We start from the raw sequence: 21,505 nt of genomic DNA on the forward strand, positions 1-21,505 counted from the left end.
ATCCCTTAGTAGGTTTTTTTTTTTTTTTTGAAAGAGCTTTTTTATTTTTTGTGGTACGCGGGCCTCTCACTGTTGTGGCCTCTCCCGTTGCGGAGTACAGGCTCCGGACACGCATCCCCAGCAGCCATGTCCCACGGGCCCAGCCGCTCCGTGGCATGTGGGATCTTCCCAGACCGGGGCACGAACCTGTGTCCCCTGCATCGGCAGGCGGACCCTCAACCACTGCGCCACCAGGGAAAGCCCTCCCTTAGTAGGTTTACCATGATAAAGATTCTGAGACTTGCAGGCTCTGAAACTCAGTTCATCTACACTCTAATAATCGATTTTTTGGATCAGACTATAATTATCAAACCCTCATGAGATTGATATAAAAATCAGAATGTCAGTTTATTAATTTACAGTGGAAAAAAAAAAGTAACTGCCTTGGGAAGCAGATTCTCAAGTCCTGGCTAACACATTCTCTTCCCCATAGATTTTGCCACATGAGATGCCATATTATAATTAGAAGGTTGCTTGGTATGTCAGCAGAACAAGTGGTATAAGGTTTGGAATGTGTAATGGAGTCAGGCTTTTCTTACCCTCTCAAAGACCAGTTACCTCATCTGGCAGTTGGGGTAATAATAGTACAATACCTTGTTCACAGGGTGTTGGAAGGATTAGGTAGAGTATACAGGGTATTGTTTAGCACAGTACCTGGAACAGGTATCCCATCAGTGTTATAGTTCTTCCCAGTTAGGATACAAATACTACTGGAACCTCATCGTGGCTTAGAATGCTCTGCTAAACACTGCTTGAATGAGAAAGGCCAGGTTTTCTTTTGCTGTTCCAACAGCTGTCTTCTGCCTGTTCTTCCATGGTTGACCAGCCATTTCTGATTGTTAAATGCCCCCCCACCCCAGTTAAGTTGAATTAACTCATTCAGTCTAGCTAATGTCTGATCTTGAGGACTGGGATCCATTTTAATCTTTTTAGTATGCTTGATGTGGATACTCTGCTCAATCGATTATATTAGGTTGAACCATATGAAATTGCTGATATTCTGCTGGTTTTCACATAGAAAAACGGCAGTGTCATATGGCTTAATCTAATATACTGATTTTAAAATTTAATTCCTTCCAGGTGGTCCCAGAGAAGCTAAGTCTCTTGATGAGTTCAGAAGACTTTCCTTTAAGTGCAAAGAGCTGTACCCTTATACTTCTCTTCCTGTGATCAGGTTCTGAGAAGGTTCGTCTGTTGTATGTCTGCTTGTGTCCTTTGTGTAGTATACTATTTTTCTTTTTCCTTTTTTTAAAAAATTAATTATTTTTGGCTGCGTTGGGTCTTCGTTGCTGCGCGTGGGCTTTCTCTAGTTGTGTTGAGCGGGGTCTGCTCTTTGTTGTGGTGCCCAGGCTTCTCATTGCGGTGGCTTCTCTTTGTTGTGGTGCATGGGTTCTAGGCGCTTGGGCTTCAGTAGTTGTGGTACACGGGCTCAGTAGTTGTGGCTTGCGGGCTCTAGAGCGCAGGCTCAGTAGTTGTGGCGCACATGCTTAGTTGCCTCGTCGCATGTGGGATCTTCCCAGACCAGGGCTCGAACCCCTGTCCCTGCATTGGCAGGCGGATTCTTAACTGCTGTGCCACCAGGGAAGCCCTAGTATACTATTTTTCCTCTTCTCTTTACATTTACTCTCTTACTTGCTCAGGCCAGCATTGAACGTATGAATGATTATTTGTAATTCCTTGACTGGTAGTTAACATGGTGCATTTTCTATTTAAGCTATTAAATCAGTGTTTGCTGCTCATTGTACATTCTGTGTATGATATCCTAGATCATGCCCATTAACTTTAAAATGTTCACAGTTTCGGGGCTTCCCTAGTGGCGCAGTGGTTGAGAGTCCGCCTGCCAGTGCAGGGGACGCAGGTTTGTGCCCCGGTCCGGGAGGATCCCACATGCCGCAGAGGGGCTGGGCCTGTGAGCCATGGCCGCTGAGCCTGCGCGTCCGGAGCCTGTGCTCCGCAATGGGAGAGGCCACATAAGGATACTGTGGGTCAGTACCAAATTTGGCAAATTCTTCCATTGCACTAGAATTTCAATGTAATGCTGATAGATCAAAGTCAGAATGTCTGATAATTGAAGGCAAATACGTCACCTTTATAATGCTCAACTAACATCCACAGGATTTAGGAAAGAAAATAATCTGTAGGCTACTCTGACAAATTAGCTAATTCCCCCTAGTGTTTTCTGGTTCTTGTCCATTTACAATATGTGAATTCTAAATGGTTATAATCGTTGGATAGATATAGCTCTGGATTTCCGCCCTGAATATTGTGCCACAAAGAGTTTTCCAGGTTGCTGTTTAGTTTTCTTTCTGTTTTTTTTTTTTTTTGCGGTACGCGGGCCTCTCACTGCTGTGGCCTCTCCCATTGCAGAGCACAGGCTCCGGACGCGCAGGCCCAGCAGCCATGGCTCACAGGCCCAGCCGCCTCGCGGCATGTGGGATCTTCGCGGACCGGGGCATGAACGCCTGTCCCCTGCATCAGCAGGCGGACTCCCAACCACTGCACCACCAGGGAAGCCCACTGTTTAGTTTTCTTAATCATTATTTTTAAGTTTTGAAGAACCTTCAACAATTAATCATCTAATTTTAATTGTGGGAAGAAAACCTTTTTCCTGCCTCTGGGGTGTCACTCTACTATCCTTTTCTAAAGTAGATCAATCTAGTTTGTAGATCAACTGTTAGAAAATTCTGGATGTGATCCAGGTCTCTTGCTTTTTAATTCTTAAATGCTGTTAGGTGTCATTATATATAAGGACATCACATTCAAATATTGAATTTGATGTTTTCACTTACTTAACAAGTATGTATTATGTGCCTTCTATATCAGTAGACTGACTTAAGTATTATACAGTGTTCACTGCACATGACAGTTTATTGGAAACTAAAAATGTGTTACCGCTAATATAACAATTAAATAGCTATGGTTTATTAAGTACTTACTATTAAGTGCCAGGCTCTAAGACATTGGGATAATTTCTAAGATATTTCATGTATTAATTCATTAAAACCTCTTCAAAATTATGAAGTAAATGGTGTTATCCCCATTTCACAAATGAGGAAGCTAAAACACTGGGTAAATTGCCGAAGGTCACCCAGCAAGTACAGAAAAGTGCTGAAATGAAATCTAAGAAGTTGTGGACCTACCATCACTGTAGTCATGATTCCCTGGTGGGCCAGGCATCCTCTTGAGTGCTGAAATAATCTCTGCTTTTCTGGAACTGACAGTTTCATTTGCCAGCACCTGAGACAGGCCTTACTTAAAGGACCAGTATCTTCAATGCATTGCCACATGTTTTCCAGTTCAGTTCAGTTACCCTGTATTGAGCCATTTCTGTGGGAAGGTGTTGGAGCTGTAGGTGGTCACTAGGAGATTCAGAAATGAGCAAGACCAACCTGTCCTTAGAGCTTACATTTTAATCAGGAAGAAAGTCATGTACACAAGTAATTGTAGTACATATTGAATGTTATAGTGGCTCAGAAACTACAGAAGCAGAGAGAAGTAGACTAGTAATTTCATGTCATGGTGTTGAAGAAGGGAGGGCATGTTAACTGTTCCTTGAAGGAGAAGTTAGTAGAAAGGCAAAGGGAATAAGCCAGCTTTCATTAGGAAAAATGACACTAGGAGATTATTTGAAACTTGTCCAAAGAAAAAGAAGGTGGGGAGCCTGAGAGTGATACTGAAACAAATGGGTGAGAGGAGTGGTGCTGATTTGGTACATGACACCATGCTGAAGCCGTCAATATCCACATTTCTTCTACTGAAGACCTCTACAGAGGGGAGATGCTTATAGGCTAGATGCTGCCCCGTGTCTTATCACCATCTTAAAAGTACTCCTTCCTTTTGACCTCCTTCCTGGTTCCTTCATTTTACTTTTGCAGGTGCTGTGAAAGTGTTCTGACCTTTTCAAAGGGTGATGCAAGTCTCTCATTAGTTTTAGAAGATGATTTATAAGAGTTTTATAAGAAGATTTATAAATCATTTGTATTAAGAAATTATCATAAAGAAATAGGAAGTCAGGAGCTTTTGAAATCTGCATGTTTTCTCCCAAGTACTATATTAATATTAACCTGAAGTTTTGGGGTGTGGCGTTGTTTGTTTTTAACGTGTGTGCCTGATTTTTTAAATATTCTGTGAGGGGAGCTTGAGGATTCTAATTGCTTTGATCTTCCACAATTTAGATGGACTCTTATCCGTTTTTATTCTAGTGAACAGTTAAGCAATTTATTAGCCTCTGTAAGAGCTATGAAAGGAACACAAGTTGTGGCTCCTCCCTCAGAAAGCTTAAGTTGTATTTAAGAAGAGAAGATAAACTTTTAAGAAACCTTCCAAGGGTATAAGTAGATAGTGTTTTTATCATGGTATCATCTCTTTCCTGTGCTGCCTCCTTATTCTCTTGTGCTTAGGTATGTCAAACTATCACTCACACGTCTGTTTTCAGCCCTTTCATTACCTCTCCCCAACCCTGCTTCAATCCAGGTGTGTCCTAGACAGTGAAGCCTTTCTCAAAGCCACATCACCATTAACACTCGTCGCTTTGTGTGCTCACCCAACCTTTCCTGATGCTCTCTACAACACTTAATTGTGTTTGCTTGTATACTTGTCTTTCTTCCTCATTTAGGCCGCAGACTCCTTGAAGAAAGAGACTTGGATGTAGGGCTTACTCAGATATGTTTGGAACTGATAGGAACTTCAGAGAGAACAACAGATATAGGGAGATAAGTGTAATAATATTGGTGATTGAGTTAGATTTGCTGCAAGATACTCAAATGTTCATGTCTGTTAACAGTTGAAAACATTGGCCTGGAGCTTGATCAAGTCCTGAGATATAGGTCATGATGTGGTATCAGCTGCTCAGAGGCCTGTGGATAGATCCCTGGGTGATAACCTCATTTAGGGTATGGTAAAGATTTTAAAAGCCAGGAAATATGTGGGCTGAGGAGTATTGCTTAGAGACCTGGGAGAACTAAGTAAGAAATACAATGGATAGGAGGGAGGAGTACTGTCAAATGACACAAAATATATAGGAGGCTGAGGACTGAGAAGAAGCCTGAGATTATTAATCACCACAAGCAGCCAACCTGGGAGTGGGAGGATGGATCAAGGTGAGAGCAGGTGATCAGGAAGAAGCATTGAGGATAGACCTTATAAGAGGTGGTAAAAGGAAGGGAAAAAAGGATATCTTGTTTGCCTAACAAAATCCAGGAGACGACTGTTTTGGGTGGGAGGAGGAGAGAATGGTCTTTTATGGGGTCGAATGTATCTGAATATTGAAGTTGAAGGAACCAGTACAAAGTAGTGGCCACGGCTTGCAGTGGCTGTCAAGGAAATAAGGAACTATGGTCTTGGAGTAGACTTGAGTAGCCTGGAGAGGCAAGAGTTGGAGTAATTTAGGAGACTCCAGATAGAAAAAGGAACATGCTAGGAAGTTAGAGATGTGTCAGTGGATCATATGTTACTGAGAAAAACAAGTTTCTAATGGAACTTAAAATTTTAACTGGCATCGCTCAGCCAGATGGTATGTCTCTTCAAGGGTAGCTAATTAACCAGATGAGTGTAGTATGAGAATAAAAGAGCAAGGGAAGACGGAAGAGCGAAACTGGAGTCTCTGACCATTGGGAAGTAGCTTTCTTAGGGAGGCAAGTATGATCAGAAAGGGTCTTGACTGCCTTTGAGCCTGGAGGTCAGGATATATATACAAGATTCCTTATAGGTGAAGAGAAATAGAAGTTGCACCAGAGAGGAAGTCTTGAAAATAGAACAATTCCAAGTGATAATGACTGTTAATGTGTAGCTCTACCCTTGAATAGCAGCCACAGAGTACAAATCAAAGTCTTGGAATGAAGGTCAGGAACTGTGTGAAACCAGAGAGTTTGAAGGATCAGCAACATGATGTGATCGAGTGGTTATGGCTCAACACATCCCCTAATGTCCATATTCTTTGCCCTTTGGTGAGTTAACTGTAAATCAGGTTCTTGCCTAACATCCTCTTAAAATATAGCTTACCTTGTTTTTCAGCCAGATGTTTTGAATGTGTTGCAAAAGTGAGTATTGATTTACTGGGCTGTTCTTTAGTAACCATGGCTGGAAATTGCAAAAGACCATCAACTAATCAAATGGTATAAAGAAAAAGGAGATAAAGGAATGGGAAAGGGTCTTCTGCCCTTAGTTCTGTGTTCCTTCAGTTGTTTAGATATTGGAATAAATAATCCTTGAAATCTAGAGTTTTTAATTAAGAAGACAGAAAGCTCATGTTAAATTTATAGATAAGAGTTATGCTTCTCTAAATATTGCCAACTTTATTTTTGTGAGCTTGTTCAGTGACATAATGAGCATCCTGTTTCCTTAAGCATTTAAGTGTAGGTTCTTGTGAACTGACAGGATAGAAGCTCTTAAGAATTGAGTAGGCTGATAGAGCAGCTGGTGTGACATTCAAGTGTTCATATTGCCTTCTAGCTCCTGAACAGAAGGAAAAAAAACACTGTTTTAATTTAGAAATCTTTCTTGACTATAGCTGAAATTCTCAAAACCAGTGAGACTAGAAAATGAGAGAACATTTCGTTCTCATATTTAACTGTAGATAGAATATGTTCTTATATTTGTTGGTAAGCAGCACTGGATTATATAAAATTACTTCTGAGCTTTTCAAAGGCCTTTCTTGCGCATGGAAACGATTATTGTTAGGATGAAAGTTCTTAAAACGCCTAAATAGAACAATAGGATAGGAGAAAACAAAGGACAGTTTATTTCTGGGAGAGAGCAGGAGAAAGGTAGATATCTGAATTGTAGTTCTCTGTTAAATTTGTTAAAATTTAAGATTTTTAGGTGTTTAACTTTACATATGTTCAAAATAAAGCAATGTGTCTTCACGTTTCTTTGAATGAAGGAAATTATTTGCAGTATTTGTATAATACATCAGTATACTTGGTATTAAAAATAAAAGCAAAGTAACAGCGTATTTTTAGAATATGGTGTGCTTTCACTTATTCATGCAAATTAAGAATAGCATAACAAAGAACCATGAGTAATTTGCTTATATTGTTGTTGGGAAATTTTGGATTAAGGTGATAATCCAACAGTTTGTTCCTTAGTCAGATTTCAGGGCATACTTCTTATCTATAATAGTGGTTCTCCAGACCAGCAGCATCAGTTATCACCGTCACCTGAGAAGTTTTTCGAAATGTAAATTCTTGGGTCCTGCCCTGCATCTACTGAATTGCTGGGGGTCAGAGATCACCAGCAGTCTGTGTATTAAAGAGCCCTTCAGGTGATTCTCATGCAGGCTGAGGTTTGAGAACCACTCATTCCTAGTTAGGACAGCCTTTCCAGAGACATGGGCATCATCAGTGTTGGGAACAAGATGAGTCCAACTGATTTGACCATAAAGCAAAAATGTCTATAGTGAACTTCAAGTAATCTGTGTTTGAGATCATTCACATTAAAATTTTATCATATCTTATGCTTAATTAAGTACTCTGGCATAAACAAATAGTCTGTGCTGGAAATGACAGTTATCAAAAGAGTAATTGTCTTACAGCCCCAGGGAGGGGGATGAATCACCAGTTTACAGAAACTGTTCTGCTTTGGGCTGGCATATTTCTTTATAAACTAAAGACTATGGGGGAAAAGGAGCTGTCCTGGGGGCTAGGATAAGGAAACTGGGTGGTTTTTTCACACTTTTACTAAGCCAGACTGCTATCGTGTGGTTTCATCATTTTAATTGAATAGTGAAATTATGAGATAAGAGAGAAACAAAAAAAAAATGAACCTTGTAAATGCACGTGCAAATAAACTGATCTCATGCTCACTAACTAAAAACAGATGGAAGCAGTTATGGTCAGGATTACAGTGCCACCCAGTCCCTCTCCACTGACTCCCTAGACAATTTCAAGACGAAGCAGTGAAAAATGAGAACAAGCAACCAGAGGTGGCACTGTGGTGGGAACAAGAGTCAACATCAGAGAAATTGAGGCAACAGTACATTTCAAGAGTGAGGTAGTGATTAACAGTAGCAAAGGTTGCCAGTAGGTCAGATAAGAGGGACTAGCTGTGTCTTTAGATTTAGGAACAAGAGAGGTCAGTGGTCACCTTGAAGAGTAGTTTTGGTGCAGCCCAGAAGCCGCTGGTTTGAAATGGGGTGATCTGTGAGTAGGAGATAAAATAGAAATGGCAAATTTAAGAGAGGGTGATAGCTAGATGTGGGATGGAGGATTTTCTTACCAATCTGCCTTTACAGGTAGGATTTTTATCTCTTAATTCTTTACATCTAATTGCTAACTTTATTACCATATTGATTTGGCATAATTTTAAGTTAACATGAGTAATCCTAACAAATTATTTCTCAAATAAATATATAATTTCTTCTAGGCTTTATGAAGTATTGAAACTCAGCATTGTTGCTTTGCATAGCCCTGAGAGTCTAGGACCCAGTTAAGAACCACTGCCATGTTGCAGTCATTATATAATTTATTTGGAAATCTGAATTACCTTTAACTTAACATTGTCTGAAAGAATTTAAAGGAAAGTTTGTATATTTGCATACCAAAGTGGTTTGAAAACTCCTTGAAGGCTATGACTTTCTCTTAACAAACTAAACACCTAGCATATTATTTTAAACATAGCATTAGGAGTTATGTTTTGCTCTGCTGTTTGAATTGTCACTGATTACTAATGTAAAACCTGTTTTTCAAATTGATTTTTAGCTAAGGTTCAAACAAGAATGTTTCCATTCAATAAACATTGAGCACCTACTATATTCCTGACAGTGCTGGGGTTAAAAATAAATGGCACAAATCCTGCCTTGAGTTCACAGTTCATTGGGGAAGACAGAGAGGTAAACAGATCATTGCAGCTGTGTGTTAAAGAAATTGAATTATTTGTAGCGAGGTGGATGGACCTAGAGTCTCATGCAGAGTGAAGTAAGTCAGAAAGAGAAAAACAAATACCGTATGCTAACACATATATATGGGATCTTAAAAAAAAAAATGGTTCTGATGAACCTAGGGGCAGGACAGGAATAAAGACACAGACGTATAGAATGGACTTGAGGACACGGGGAGAGGGAAGGGTAAGCTGGGATGAAGTGAGAGTGTGGCATGGACTTATAAATACTACCAAATGTAAAATAACTAGTGGGAAGCAGCCGCATAGCACAGGGAGATCAGCCTGGTGCTTTGCAACCACCTAGAGGGGTGGGACAGGGAGGGTGGGAGGGAGACACAAGAGGGAGGAGATATGGGGATATATGTATACGTATAGCTGATTCACTTTGTTATACAGCAGCAACTAACACAACACTGTAAAGAAATTATACTCCAATAAAGATGTTAAAAAAACAAAAAGCTGTAATAGAAGAACAGGTTAGTTCCTCCATTATTCTAGTCTACTTGCTTCCCACCCTGAGAGATTTGCTAAAGTGGTCATTCTGAATTTATCACTGGCAGCATCTGTAACTTGCCCTTGAGAGTATTGTACTTTGTCTCTGAAGGAATCTAGTGGATAAGTAACTTACTGAGGGGAGTGGGAGTAATTTTTGTCAACGCAGACACAGCCATGGTATTCATGAATTTTTTTGAGACTAATAAATCAGGTGTTGTAGTCTGTGCTTATTTTCCTGCTTACCCGTTCTATGAAACAAATCCTGTTTGGTGAATTTAATCTTATGTAGATGTATCATTCTTTACTCACCTGATGTAAATTACTTTTCTAAACAAGCTTTATATGCTCTTATGCAAGCCAAGCGTGTATGTTTTCTTTAAGCCCCTTAAAACTTGATTAATGAGAGTTCAGAGTAACATTAAAATTAAGTAATCCCTTGGTTCTTCAGAGTGTTTTAATGGAATAATTTGAATATAACAAAATTTGGTAAAAGAAACTTCCCACCACTCACGATCTTGAGGTGTCTACTCTTTGATATGTATGATATTAGACCATCTGCCCTTTCCTCCATTACAGTCAAATATTACATGCTAGTACTTATATATTCAGTAATTTACATTACATTTTTGTCATTTCTTATTAAAATTGCTTTAATATTTTAAAGACTAAATTTTAGGGTATGAGTTAGGTATAAGATTTTTTTTCCTGCAGAAGGTGACTGTAAGGGAGTTGAAAGAGCATAGTACCTCTTGCTTAAGATATGAAGATCAGAGATAAATATGGCATGTTTTTTGTCTTTAAATAAATGTTCAGTATAACAGGCCTAAGTTTAGGCATAGTTTTACAGTCCAGACTCCCTCAGGGAACATTTAAGGTGGCGAGTTTCAGGTTTTTCACTGACTGCGAGTTACTGCTAGTATCTGGTGGGGCTGGATTTCTTAATTTATGAGCTGGTGCTCACTGTCAGTAACATGCCGATAGCAGCTACAGTGAGAAACAGCTATAAAGATGTTATCCCTCTTCTCACAGCTACTTGTCTACAGAGGAATTTGAATTAATTTTTATGTTTAAAAAAAAAAGGCTAAGAAAACGGAGATTTTGTGAGTGTTCTTTTTTGAAAGGCTGCAGTCAAAAACTTTTACCCTTTTGTCAATCAAATGGTGTGTCTAATAGCTAGGGTGTCAGTACCCATTTTGAAGTACAATGCCAGTTATTTCCCCATAGTAGCCTCCTTAAAAACCTGTATGTTGTTACGATTTATCCCATGATTTAAATTTTGATCTCTTACTCTTCTTTTTAATGATTTTTGTGAGCATTTAATGCTTGCTCTCTTTTATTTTTGGAAGTAGATGATGATGAGTGTTTGGTTTCAATTGGTGTAAAATGAACACTTGGATTTGATCTTCAACATCCCTTTCAGCTGTTAAAGTCTATGATTTTTTCCTTTGTAATCATTTTTCAGCAGAATGCTGGCTTTTTAAAATTTGTATATTGTTGGTATTTTACTTTGATTTAGAAACTTTTACAATTTTTCTAAGTGAATGAAAATAAGCTGTCTTTATCTTTAGAGGATTTTCCCCCCAAACCCCAGATCCATAATTTGTGTTCCCATAGAACCAGTCATGGACTAAGAACCTTTGTAAATACTATTTTTTTATTTTTAAACATTTACTGAGACATGTAATAGGCCTAGTAAATAGAAATTTGACTTAACACTTAAATTATTTCAATATATGAATGAAAATTTGAAGATATTTTATTTTACCTTAAGAGAACTGTTTGAATTTTCTTGGGAAAGAATGTATGAAATCAGAAGTAACTTGATGTACTGAAGTAGTTACTGAATCTCTAAACATTAGAAAATTAAAGAGTAAGGTTTAGGACTATAACTTTTTCTGCTGTTTTTGAAATTTCATCCCAAATTGGGAGTGATTTGAAAAAAGTCAAGATTACTTAGGAATCTTTAGTTGACTCAAAGGACACTTTAAGAGATTAATGAAAGTTTAAATGAAAGGATTGGTTTCTAACAGATAAATTACTTTTGATTTATAACCAGTTTGTGTAAATTCAGGGTTGAAATTAATCAAATTCCTAAGCTTATGAACACAATTAGCAGATCTTCAAATTAGATGGTGTGTTTCATACACTATATTAAAAGAAAAAAAGAATAAGTTTTCTTGTCTGGGGTATGTTCTCTTTGAAGTAATCTTCCCTAAAAGGAATCTTGATTTTTTTAAAAGCGGAACAGTTTAAGATCAATGGGGAATAGAGTGCTGGAGAGGAAGTTGTGTACATGTATAAAGCATGCTTATTGCATCAGGACTTATGGTGTTACCTTTTGAATCAGGAATGGATTTTTAAAGACTAGAGTCATCACCAAAAGGGCATGGACTGTCTTCAAGTATTGAACTCTCTTCCATACATTCTTTTAGTATAGCTCTGTCAACTCCAAGCGTAGGGAGTCTAAATGACCGAGGGACCCTTTATTGGTCAGGGTTCTCCAGAGAAAAAGAACCAATAAGAAATCTATCCATATAGTGATTTATTATGAGGAATTTGCTCAGGCAGTTACAGAGACTGAGAAGTCCCACTGTCTGCCATCTACAAACTAAAGACCCAGGAAAGCTGGTGTTTTAGATCAATCTGAAGTCCTGAGAACCAGGGAAGTCAGTGGGTAATTCCCAGTCTGAGGGTAGGGGAAGACTGGACAGTTAGGCAGGGAGGGGTGGGTACGACTTACCGTTTCTTCACTGTTTTATTTGGGCCCTCATTGGATTTGATGATGCCCACCCACATTGTGAAGGGCAATCTGCTTTACTTAGTCTACCCATTCAAATGCTAATCTCATCCAGAAACACCGCTGTAAGCACACCCAGAAATAATGTTTAGCCAAATATCTGAGCATCTTGTGATCTAGTCAAGTTGACATAAAATTAACTGTTATAGATCCATTCCAGTTTGAGATAACTTGTTACTAAGTTCTGCCTCAGCCAAAAATCTACCTCTCCATAACTTTCTTTCATTTCATTCTAGTTGTGCCCTCCACTACTCCACAGAATATATCTAGTCACTATTCTACACTAAAATTTCAAATGTTTTATGCTATCACTTATATGTGGAATCTAAAATACAACACAAATGAACATATCTATGAAACAGACAGACTCACAGACATAGCAAACAGGCTTGTGGTTGCCAAGGGGGGGAGGGGGGTGGGGGAGGGAAGGATGGGAAGTTTGGCATTAGCAGATGCAAACTATTATGTATAGTACGAGAAAACAACAAGGTCCTGCTGTATAGGACAGGGAACTATATTCAATATCCTGTGATAAACCATAATAGACACGAATATGAAAAAGAATATATGTATAACTGAATCATTTTGCTATACAGCAGAAATTAATACAACACTATAAATCAACAATACTTCAATGAAAAATTTTTTTTTTAATTTCAAATGTTTGAAAATAGCTATCATGAAATATTGATCCCCTAGACTGAATTTCTTCCACTACTTCAGTGGACTGATTTTCTGACATCTTCAACATTCTGTTTATTATTTTTTATACTGTGTTTCTCATGGTAATTCAGACCTGAGGAATGTGAAATCTGGTAGGCCTGTTGTCTATAATACAAATAAAAGTTGGTGCCTCTCTTTTGTTCACCAGTCTTTTTGATGTATTCAGTCATCAATGCTTTATCTGTATAGCAGAGCTTCACTTATATTAGACTGTTATCAGGATTCTCTTTTCCTCTAGGTTTAGAAATATAGTAAAAATAGCTAACATGTATTTATGATTTACTGTGTGTCAGGCTAATTTCACACTGTTTTACATATATTCACACATTTAGGGAGGTGTGTTATTTGTTATTATGTCTGTGTTTTACAGATGATCCTGTAACATTTAGATGTGTTTGTGCAAGGCAAAGTAGAATCGGTCTATTAAACTCCCTTTGTTAGTTGTTACACTCCTGTCATTGCTGCCTAAGACAGCTTGGGAGTGGGAGGGGAAAGCACTTACATTAGTTAACATCAAGCTAAGGCATTCAGAGCTTTCAGTAAACTGAATCTTTGTCTTTGAATATATACTGTTGTATTTCTTGTATGTCGTGTTTGTGCAGTTATGTTTTTGGAATTAAATGTAGGAGACCATACTTTTGTACCAATTAAAGTTAGCTTCCCATTCCCACCTGTCTCCGATTCCGATTCTTTCATCTAACGTACTTGCTGACTTACCTAGCTTCAAGTCATCTACAGATTGGAGAAACATAACTTCTATATTTTCACATCACCGAAAAGTTTAGAACAGTCAGGAATTAGGAACAGTAATGCATTTAAAAACACCTTTCAGGTGTTCCTCTTATTCTAATACACTTAGTTATAATAGCACATATTTTCTTGCCTGCAGGAATCTTGTGTTACTATGTAATATTAATAATCATTTTAATTTTTATTTTTAAAATTTATTTATTTATTTTTGGCTGCATCGGGTCTTCATTGCTACGCGTGGGCTTTCTCTAGTTGCGGCGAGTGGGGGCTTCTCTTCATTGCGGTGCACGGGCTTCTCATTGTGGTGGCTTCTCTTGTTGCAGAGCACAGGCTCTAGGTGCACAGGCTTCAGTAGTTGAGGCACGCGGTCTCAGTAGTTGTGGCTTGTGGGCTGTAGAGCGCAGGCTCAGTAGTTGTGGAGCACGGGCTTAGTTGCTCTGTGACATGTGAGATCTTCCTGGACCAAGGCTTGAACCCATGTCCCCTGCATTGGTAGGCAGATTCTTAACTACTGCGCCACCAGGGAAGTCCCTAATAATCATTCTTAGAGCTCCATATTTCATCCAACTCCATATTTCATCTCCAAATTTACTTAACTCTGCCACTGTATTTCTTGTAGTTTTTCTAATGTGTGATATTTTTGTTGTTATCATTGTTGAGTATAAATAATATCTATACAACCATTCCACAATCTATAAGTCAAGTGACCTTGTGAAAGAAGGGATTGAATTGTAATATTAACAAAACTGTCTCTTTATGAGCTTCACTCAGTACTAAGACCTCATAGTCATCCTTTTGTTTTCTTTTGGGGGCCTGCCCATTCCCAGTAAAGCTTATGTGTCGGTTGGAATCCATCTTATTCTTCTTTTTGAAGACTGTAACTGTTTTTGCCCCACTCTAGTCTTAAACCACCTCTGTCTTTTTATGTATTCCCTCAAAGATTATCAGTAGTGGTTGGGTCAAAGACGTCATCTCGGGATTCTGGGATAGATTATGTAGGCCTATGTAGATTAGGTATGTGTTTTCCTTAAAATCCCCCTCTTGTGGAGCCTGCGCTTCCACTTAACATTTCTTCTTTAACTTTTCAAATGGAAGGTCAGAATCTTTTAGTGAACCATGAGAAGCAAAGTAGATGTTCTACTGTGTTGTACCTCAATCCCAAATAGCATGTCTCTTGATTGTCATGTTGTAGCTAACAAATGAAAAGCAAAACTTTTTTGTTTGTTGTCTTTGGCATTTTTGTCAGTTCACTAGTTAGGTGAGTAAAAGAGTGAAGAGTTGGCAGAGAGGAAAATAGGAGGAGAGGCTATAGATGATCTAGAAATAGACAACAGCCCGATTTATCATTTGTAGGTAATCAGTAATTCAAGTAGTCCACTTTTGGAAAGCGGCTCGTTTGCATTTGGTGGTTTTCCCTGGACCTCTCTTTCTTTAAACAGTGGGGGGACTGAACATGGTTGGTAATCATGTACTTATCAAAGCCTTATGGGTTGCAAAGTCATAGAAAATCCCCAAAAGGAATTTATTGAAAAATTAATGAAAAGATCATGGATAGGACAGACTTTAGGCATTGATCGACCAAGGGGCTCAAATGATCTAGCACTGACAGACATATGTCCTCCCTCCCTCCCTTTTAGATCTTTTCTCAGAGGCTTTCCACATTTCAGATTTAAGTTCAGTAACAAGAAACAAGTCTCTGTTCCAGAGTCACAGCAGATGCCTTGTCGTCACCTATGTATTGGTCTTTGTTGAGTCACAGGCACATTCCTGAACCCATCACCCTTATGGTCAGGGGAATGTCTGGATATGGGGATGAACCACATTGAGAGTTGGGGAAGGGCAGATCCCCAAACAAAAAGTGAGGCCATTGCTGAGAAATGGGGGAGAAGGATGAGCTGATGTGGCAGACAACAAATATCCACTATAATGTCTGTTGAATTCTGTTTTTATTATATAAATTGGTACGTTTGGTGTTGTTTGTTTTTTAACCTACAAAAATTTCCATTTCAACCTAATAAACATGAAGACTTAAAGTAGAGACAGTATAGTAGAAGAAGCATGGCTTTTTTTTTTTTTTTCCGGTACAGCCGCTCCGCGGCTTGCGGGATCTTCCCAGACCAGGGCACGAACCCGTGTCCCCTGCATCGGCAGGCGGACTCTCAACCACTGCACCACCAGGGAAGCCCCGAAGCATGGCTTTTGAGTTGCAAACAGAGATTTCAGATCCTAGCTCTGTTACGTATCCTTATTGTTGAGAAATTTCAGGTCACCCAATAAATAACACGCTTCTCTCCTGCTTGAATTCTGTGAAGAGAAAAGACAAATATTGGCACATAGGAATAAAAACGTTAGTTTTATTACCGACAAAAGCTGAAATGAAAGTTTTTGTGTGACAACAAAGAAGTTCTAATATTGAATCCAGAACTAAACAGTTATTTATCCGCGCCCCACCCCCCGGCACTTTGAACAATAGGCTTTTTTACCTGGGGGTCTGCCACTAATAACTCAGACCAGAATAGATGAGTCCTGCAGACATTGGGCTCACGAAGAACACAGGGACATGAGGAAGCTATGTATGTCTAGTTGTTTTCCAAAAATCTGTCAAGCAACTCATTTCACCTCAGTGGTAATGGGTGGGGTAGGAAGTCAGAAATTGTTGAGGAAAATTCCTCTTTGTGGAAACCAGAGGAATGATGACATACATGCCTCCAACACATAGACTAATGAATCTTAATTATTTTATCTCTTCAGTAAATAATAATAATTTATTTTAGGGTTGGTGTGAAGTACAGATACCAAGAAATTTGGGGTATGAAAACCCAGAGAGTATCAAATAACCACCCTCTTCAGTTTCTGAAGTTGGGTTATTATAATAATTGATGTGTGAGTAGGAACCCACTTTGCCTAGGAGATGAGTAAAATTAGTATTAATTGGGCAAGCAGAAGGATTTGTGAAGTGGGAGGAAGCAGGCAGTGAAAGAAAATGTCTTACAGAGTTTATAACTATCACATCCTTGTAAATTTAAGCCAAGGCAAGCAAACTTTCCCTCCACTAGCCATCCTCAACCAGCTGGTATAAATTCAGTTTTTAGCCCGTTCTCCTGTCCAGTGGTTCTCACATTGTACTCTCTGAACTAATAACATCAGTATCACCTGAGAATTTGTTAGGAAAGCAAATTCTGGAGCCCACCCATATCCTACTGAAACCCTGGAAGTGGGGCCCAGTGATCTGTATTTTAACAAGTCCTCTAGGCAATTTTGATGGATATTTAACCACATACCATGATTTGCAAACATCCCTGTAACAGTTTCATAGCTGGATATTAATTGTACTTGCAAGTAATCTTTTCTAGTTCCTCATCATTAAGCATTTATTAAATATGGGATACTTTGGGGAGGGAGAGAGGTTGAATAGGTAAAATAGAGCTTAGGCTTGAATGCCAAACAGATATGAACAATAAGACTGTGTTTTCATCCTATAGGTTTAGATATAGGGGCATAATAACTGTTTAAAAGACTAACTGTAGCAGCAAAATGTAGAAGGGATTGTTGTAGGAGATAAGAGAATGAGAGAGAAGCTCTAGGGAGTAGTGATTATAATTTGTGTAGGGGGACTCGAAGATCCGGAAGAAAAGGGGATCTGTAGAAGAGGCATTTCAAAGGAAGAGTTCATTGAACTCAGTTCACTGAAAGCTGGGGTGGACAGAATCAAAGATGATTTAAGATCTCAAGCCCAGATGATTAAGATAATGGTAGTTGGGAAGGGAACTTTCTAATTAGGGAATAAGATGAATCCATTGTTGGGCATGTTAACTTTGAGGTCATACTTTAAAGGACATATATTGAGAAGGAAGAGTTGAGAGCTCATTTTTAGATGGCTTAGAGTAAGAGGAGAACTTGAAAGTACATTTGTCCCTTGGTATTGGCAAGAGATTGGTTCTAGAACAACCCCACCCCCCACCCCAAGCCCCTACAGGATACCAAAATCTGCAGATGCTCACGTCCCTTACTGTCGGCCCTCTATCTGTGGGTTCCACGTTTGCAGATTCAACCAAGAATTGTGAAGAAAATTAAAATAATGCATTCATTCATTCTTGAAATGCTTATTGAATGTCTGGCACAGTTCTGGGTTCTCAGGATATAGAAATGGACCAACTCATGCCCTGTATGCAGAACTAGTATTGTAGGTGGAAGGAGACAACAAATAAGTAAATAAATGAACAAGATAATTTCAGATAATACTGAGGGCCAGCAAAGAAAATAAAATAGAGTAACAGTGAAGAGTGACTAAGGGGTAGAGAATTTCTTTAGATAGAGAGTCAACGAAGACCTGAGGTGGTGACATGTGACAGAAATCAGTTGAAAAATGTGAAACATGTGAAAGATAGTTTTAGGCATCACAGAGTGGCCAAGGAGAGTTGCAGGAAAACACACGAGAAGTTCATTGTGCTTTTTGCCCTTTCGGGGACTCTCCCATATGAAAGGTTTGGAGAGACAGGGTAGTGTATTTGAAGGAACATGGACTTAGAGGCATCCCATCTCATTCATATCAGGCATCTGTGGGCTGTGTAGAAAGCCCTCAATTTCTCTGAGGCTTATTCTCCGTAGGGTAAGGAGCAATAACACCTCATGGGATTAAATTGTGATGATTAAATGAGAGAATGAATTTAAAGCAACTAACGTAGTTCTTAATGATAACTATTAATAATCCCTAACAGTCATGTGAAATAGTTTCATTTAATAATGGTGAATGCTAATGTCTCTTGATATACAATTTTATTTAGAAGTTATACTTTGACCTTTTATCATGCGAAATATTTTAAGGGCATGAAACTACAGTAAAAAATATTGTTGCAATTAAATGATATACTTTGATTAGCTACCTGACGACACTTAGAAAGTATGCTTATATGCATAATATTCTCATATGGATTTCACTAATTTTAAATGTTTTCTTCTTACAGATGAGTACGTCTCATGACTGATAGGAAGAACTAGTCATGGGCCAAAGGTCAAGATACTTCTCTGGGAAATGCCGCTGATGCTCCTTTACAAAGTCATACAATGAGTGCTTGGTTTAAGAAAGATTTTCATATTTAAAAGATTTTCATCTTGGATATATATCAAGTGAAAATTAGAGTCTTTTGGGAAACATTTTCCTCCTGTTAAATTATACTTGTAATGGGCGACATGGCAAACAACTCGGTTGCATATGGTGGCGTAAAAAACTCTTTGAAGGAAGCTAATCATGATGGAGACTTTGGAATTACACTCGCAGAGCTGCGGGCTCTCATGGAGCTCAGGTCTACAGATGCATTACGAAAAATACAGGAAAGCTATGGAGATGTCTATGGAATTTGCGCCAGGTTAAAAACATCTCCCAATGAAGGTGAGTTTCATTACATTCATTTTTTAGTACTTTCGCAAGTTCTGTAATTGGCTCATAAATAAGCATGCTTAGATTGTCTTGGCTGTTGTTTGATTATGCCATATTTTTCGTGGCATTAAAGATTGGTGTAAAGTAACTTTAGATCAAAAACAGTGTTGCAAATTAATTTATATATTTTAAGTTGGTGGGAGGAAGTATTTTGTACTGTCGCACATATTGCTGCTTGTTTACGATAGCATGATTGTCTTTCCACTTGAGCTGGAATCAGGCTTGGTAGTTCCCAGGGGATTCAGTGGAACTAAACCCTGCTCACTATCCTTCATTTTGCCAAGCGGCTTAAAATAGCTTTCACTGCCAGTAGCTGACCAAGTTTGTTTTTTTTTCTTAACCTAAACTTTAACAGTTAGTTCAGAAGGTGCCAGAGCAAATGGAGTAGATTAGATGGCAATTTTTAATTTAGCAGACAGTTCCTTTGATTAAAAAGTTTTCAGTCTTCGAATTACATTCAGTTTCCCTGTTCAAAGAAATCTTTGGTTTCATAATTCTTGATCTGTAGTAAATTTCTTTTTGAAAAACAGAAACGTTCATTATAACTTCATTGCGTTATGGTCTTTGAAATAGTTTGAAGGGATAATCTTTTATTTTATACATTGAGCATGTTGAATATAAAAGTAAGGTTAGGAAGTTTCCAAAAGGGATTTCCAAATTGCAAAGGAAGGGGGAAGGATACATGAGGATGAATGTTTGGTGATTACAATTTATTTTAGTAAGGAAGGGAAATTATTAATGCTAAAGTTTAAAAGATATTAGTATATATTCCAAAGCCAATTCTAGAAAAATTGTGCTTCAGTGTTTTTCTTAACATTTTTCCTGAAACATCTTATGCCATGCCACTACTTGTGATAAATTTTAAGGTAATAGCAAAAAGTTATTTCCAAAGTTGTTAAAGAATTTTAAATCACACTAAAAGATTCTTTAAAACCTTTATGTAATTCTATGTGAATTGCTCATTGTTTTAATGGTAGGTAGTTACTTTAATTTTTCTGAGGTAGCATGGTCTTGAGGAAGCTAATGTCAGTATTCACATATATCCTAAAAGGGCTTCCTCAGATCAGTTGGAGTATATTCTTTTTTCTGTAAAGTCTTCCAGATTGTCTGGATCTTTTCCTCAAGTCAGAACCACTAGAAACATGGACTTCTCAGTTATACATTAAATATGCTGCACCATTTTAAGAGCTGGACCCCTGCTGCTTAAATTCAGTGAATCAGGAACAGACCCATGGAACTTTTAATAGATGTAATTTGACAAACTTTGGAGTTTGTTCAGTATGCAAATCTACTTTAAAATGTTAGCTAACTTCATATAACTTTAGAGATTTGTACATTAAGTTGCTATTCTCAATTGGTAGATTCATTAATTCAACCATATGTACATACTACATTTAATCTAAAACCTAATTTTGGATGTTTCATGATCACCAAATTGATAGGATATGTTAACATAAAAAACCCTCAATATTTATAACAACATCGTTTGTTCATAAAAACGATATTGGGGCTTCCCTGGCGGTGCAGTGGTTAAGAACCCACCTGCCCATGCAGGGGACACGGGTTTGAGCCCTGGTCCGGGAAGATCCCACATGCCAGGGAGCAACCAAGCCCGTGCGCCACAACTACTGAGCCTGCGTGCCTAGAGCCCGTGCTCCACAATAAGAGAAGCCACCGCAATGAGAAGTCCACACGCCGCAACAAAGAGTAGCCCCCGCTCACCACAACTAGAGAAAGCCTGTGCGCAGCAACAAAGACCCAACGCAGCAAAAATAAGTAAATAATTAATTAATTTAAAAAAAACCCGATATTGAACTTCACTTTGAAATCTGCACATATTTGCACTTCCCTCAACCATGTCTTTGTGTTTCCCTGCTGTTAGTTATGAGAAGACAAAACTTCTGATTAACTAAAAACCCTTCCATTTCATTTTTAATGGACATTATTTGTTCATTTTTAATGGACATTATTTCTCTTTAGTTTGCCCTGCAGTTTCTTTTGTGTTGTTATTTTGGGCAGTTCTCCTTATATTGATTTTGGTTTAATTAGTGAAGTTTATTAAATTAACGGAAACTTTGTACCTAGTACAGTAGTTTTTAAAATTTAGGGAGGGGATGGTTATGTACCTCTTTTCCGACATGGTGGAAGTTGTGGATAATCTCTAGAAATATTCACTTAACACTGAAAATTTTGTGTGTATTGTTGCTGCTTTGTGCTATTAAACAAGTGTATGCCATTTTCCCCGTCTTTTATTCTTAGAAAATTCTTGCTCATCTTCTTCCTAGTATTGTGAATTTATTTCTTGTCAAAATTTGTACAAACTTTTGTCTTCACTGTTTATATATATATATATATAGTTTGTCATTTTGAAATATTCTTTTAAAGGA

The 21,505-nt window shown here is 38.2% G+C and overlaps 1 protein-coding gene across 1 annotated transcript in view; it reads left to right on the plus strand.

Moving 5' to 3' along the window:
* The window catches only part of ATP2B1 (ATPase plasma membrane Ca2+ transporting 1), a 135,486-nt gene that overhangs the window by 38,472 nt on the left and 75,509 nt on the right, over positions 1–21,505 (plus strand). The window contains exon 2 of the mRNA XM_024754423.1: positions 18,646–19,070. Within this exon, the coding sequence (XP_024610191.1) occupies positions 18,863–19,070 (208 nt within the window). The 5' untranslated portion in view covers positions 18,646–18,862. The remainder of the gene's footprint in view (positions 1–18,645; positions 19,071–21,505) is intronic.

This window comes from Neophocaena asiaeorientalis, unplaced genomic scaffold (assembly GCF_003031525.2).
Source record: "Neophocaena asiaeorientalis asiaeorientalis breed wild unplaced genomic scaffold, Neophocaena_asiaeorientalis_V1.1 scaffold92, whole genome shotgun sequence".
Taxonomy (NCBI): Eukaryota; Metazoa; Chordata; class Mammalia; order Artiodactyla; family Phocoenidae; genus Neophocaena; species Neophocaena asiaeorientalis.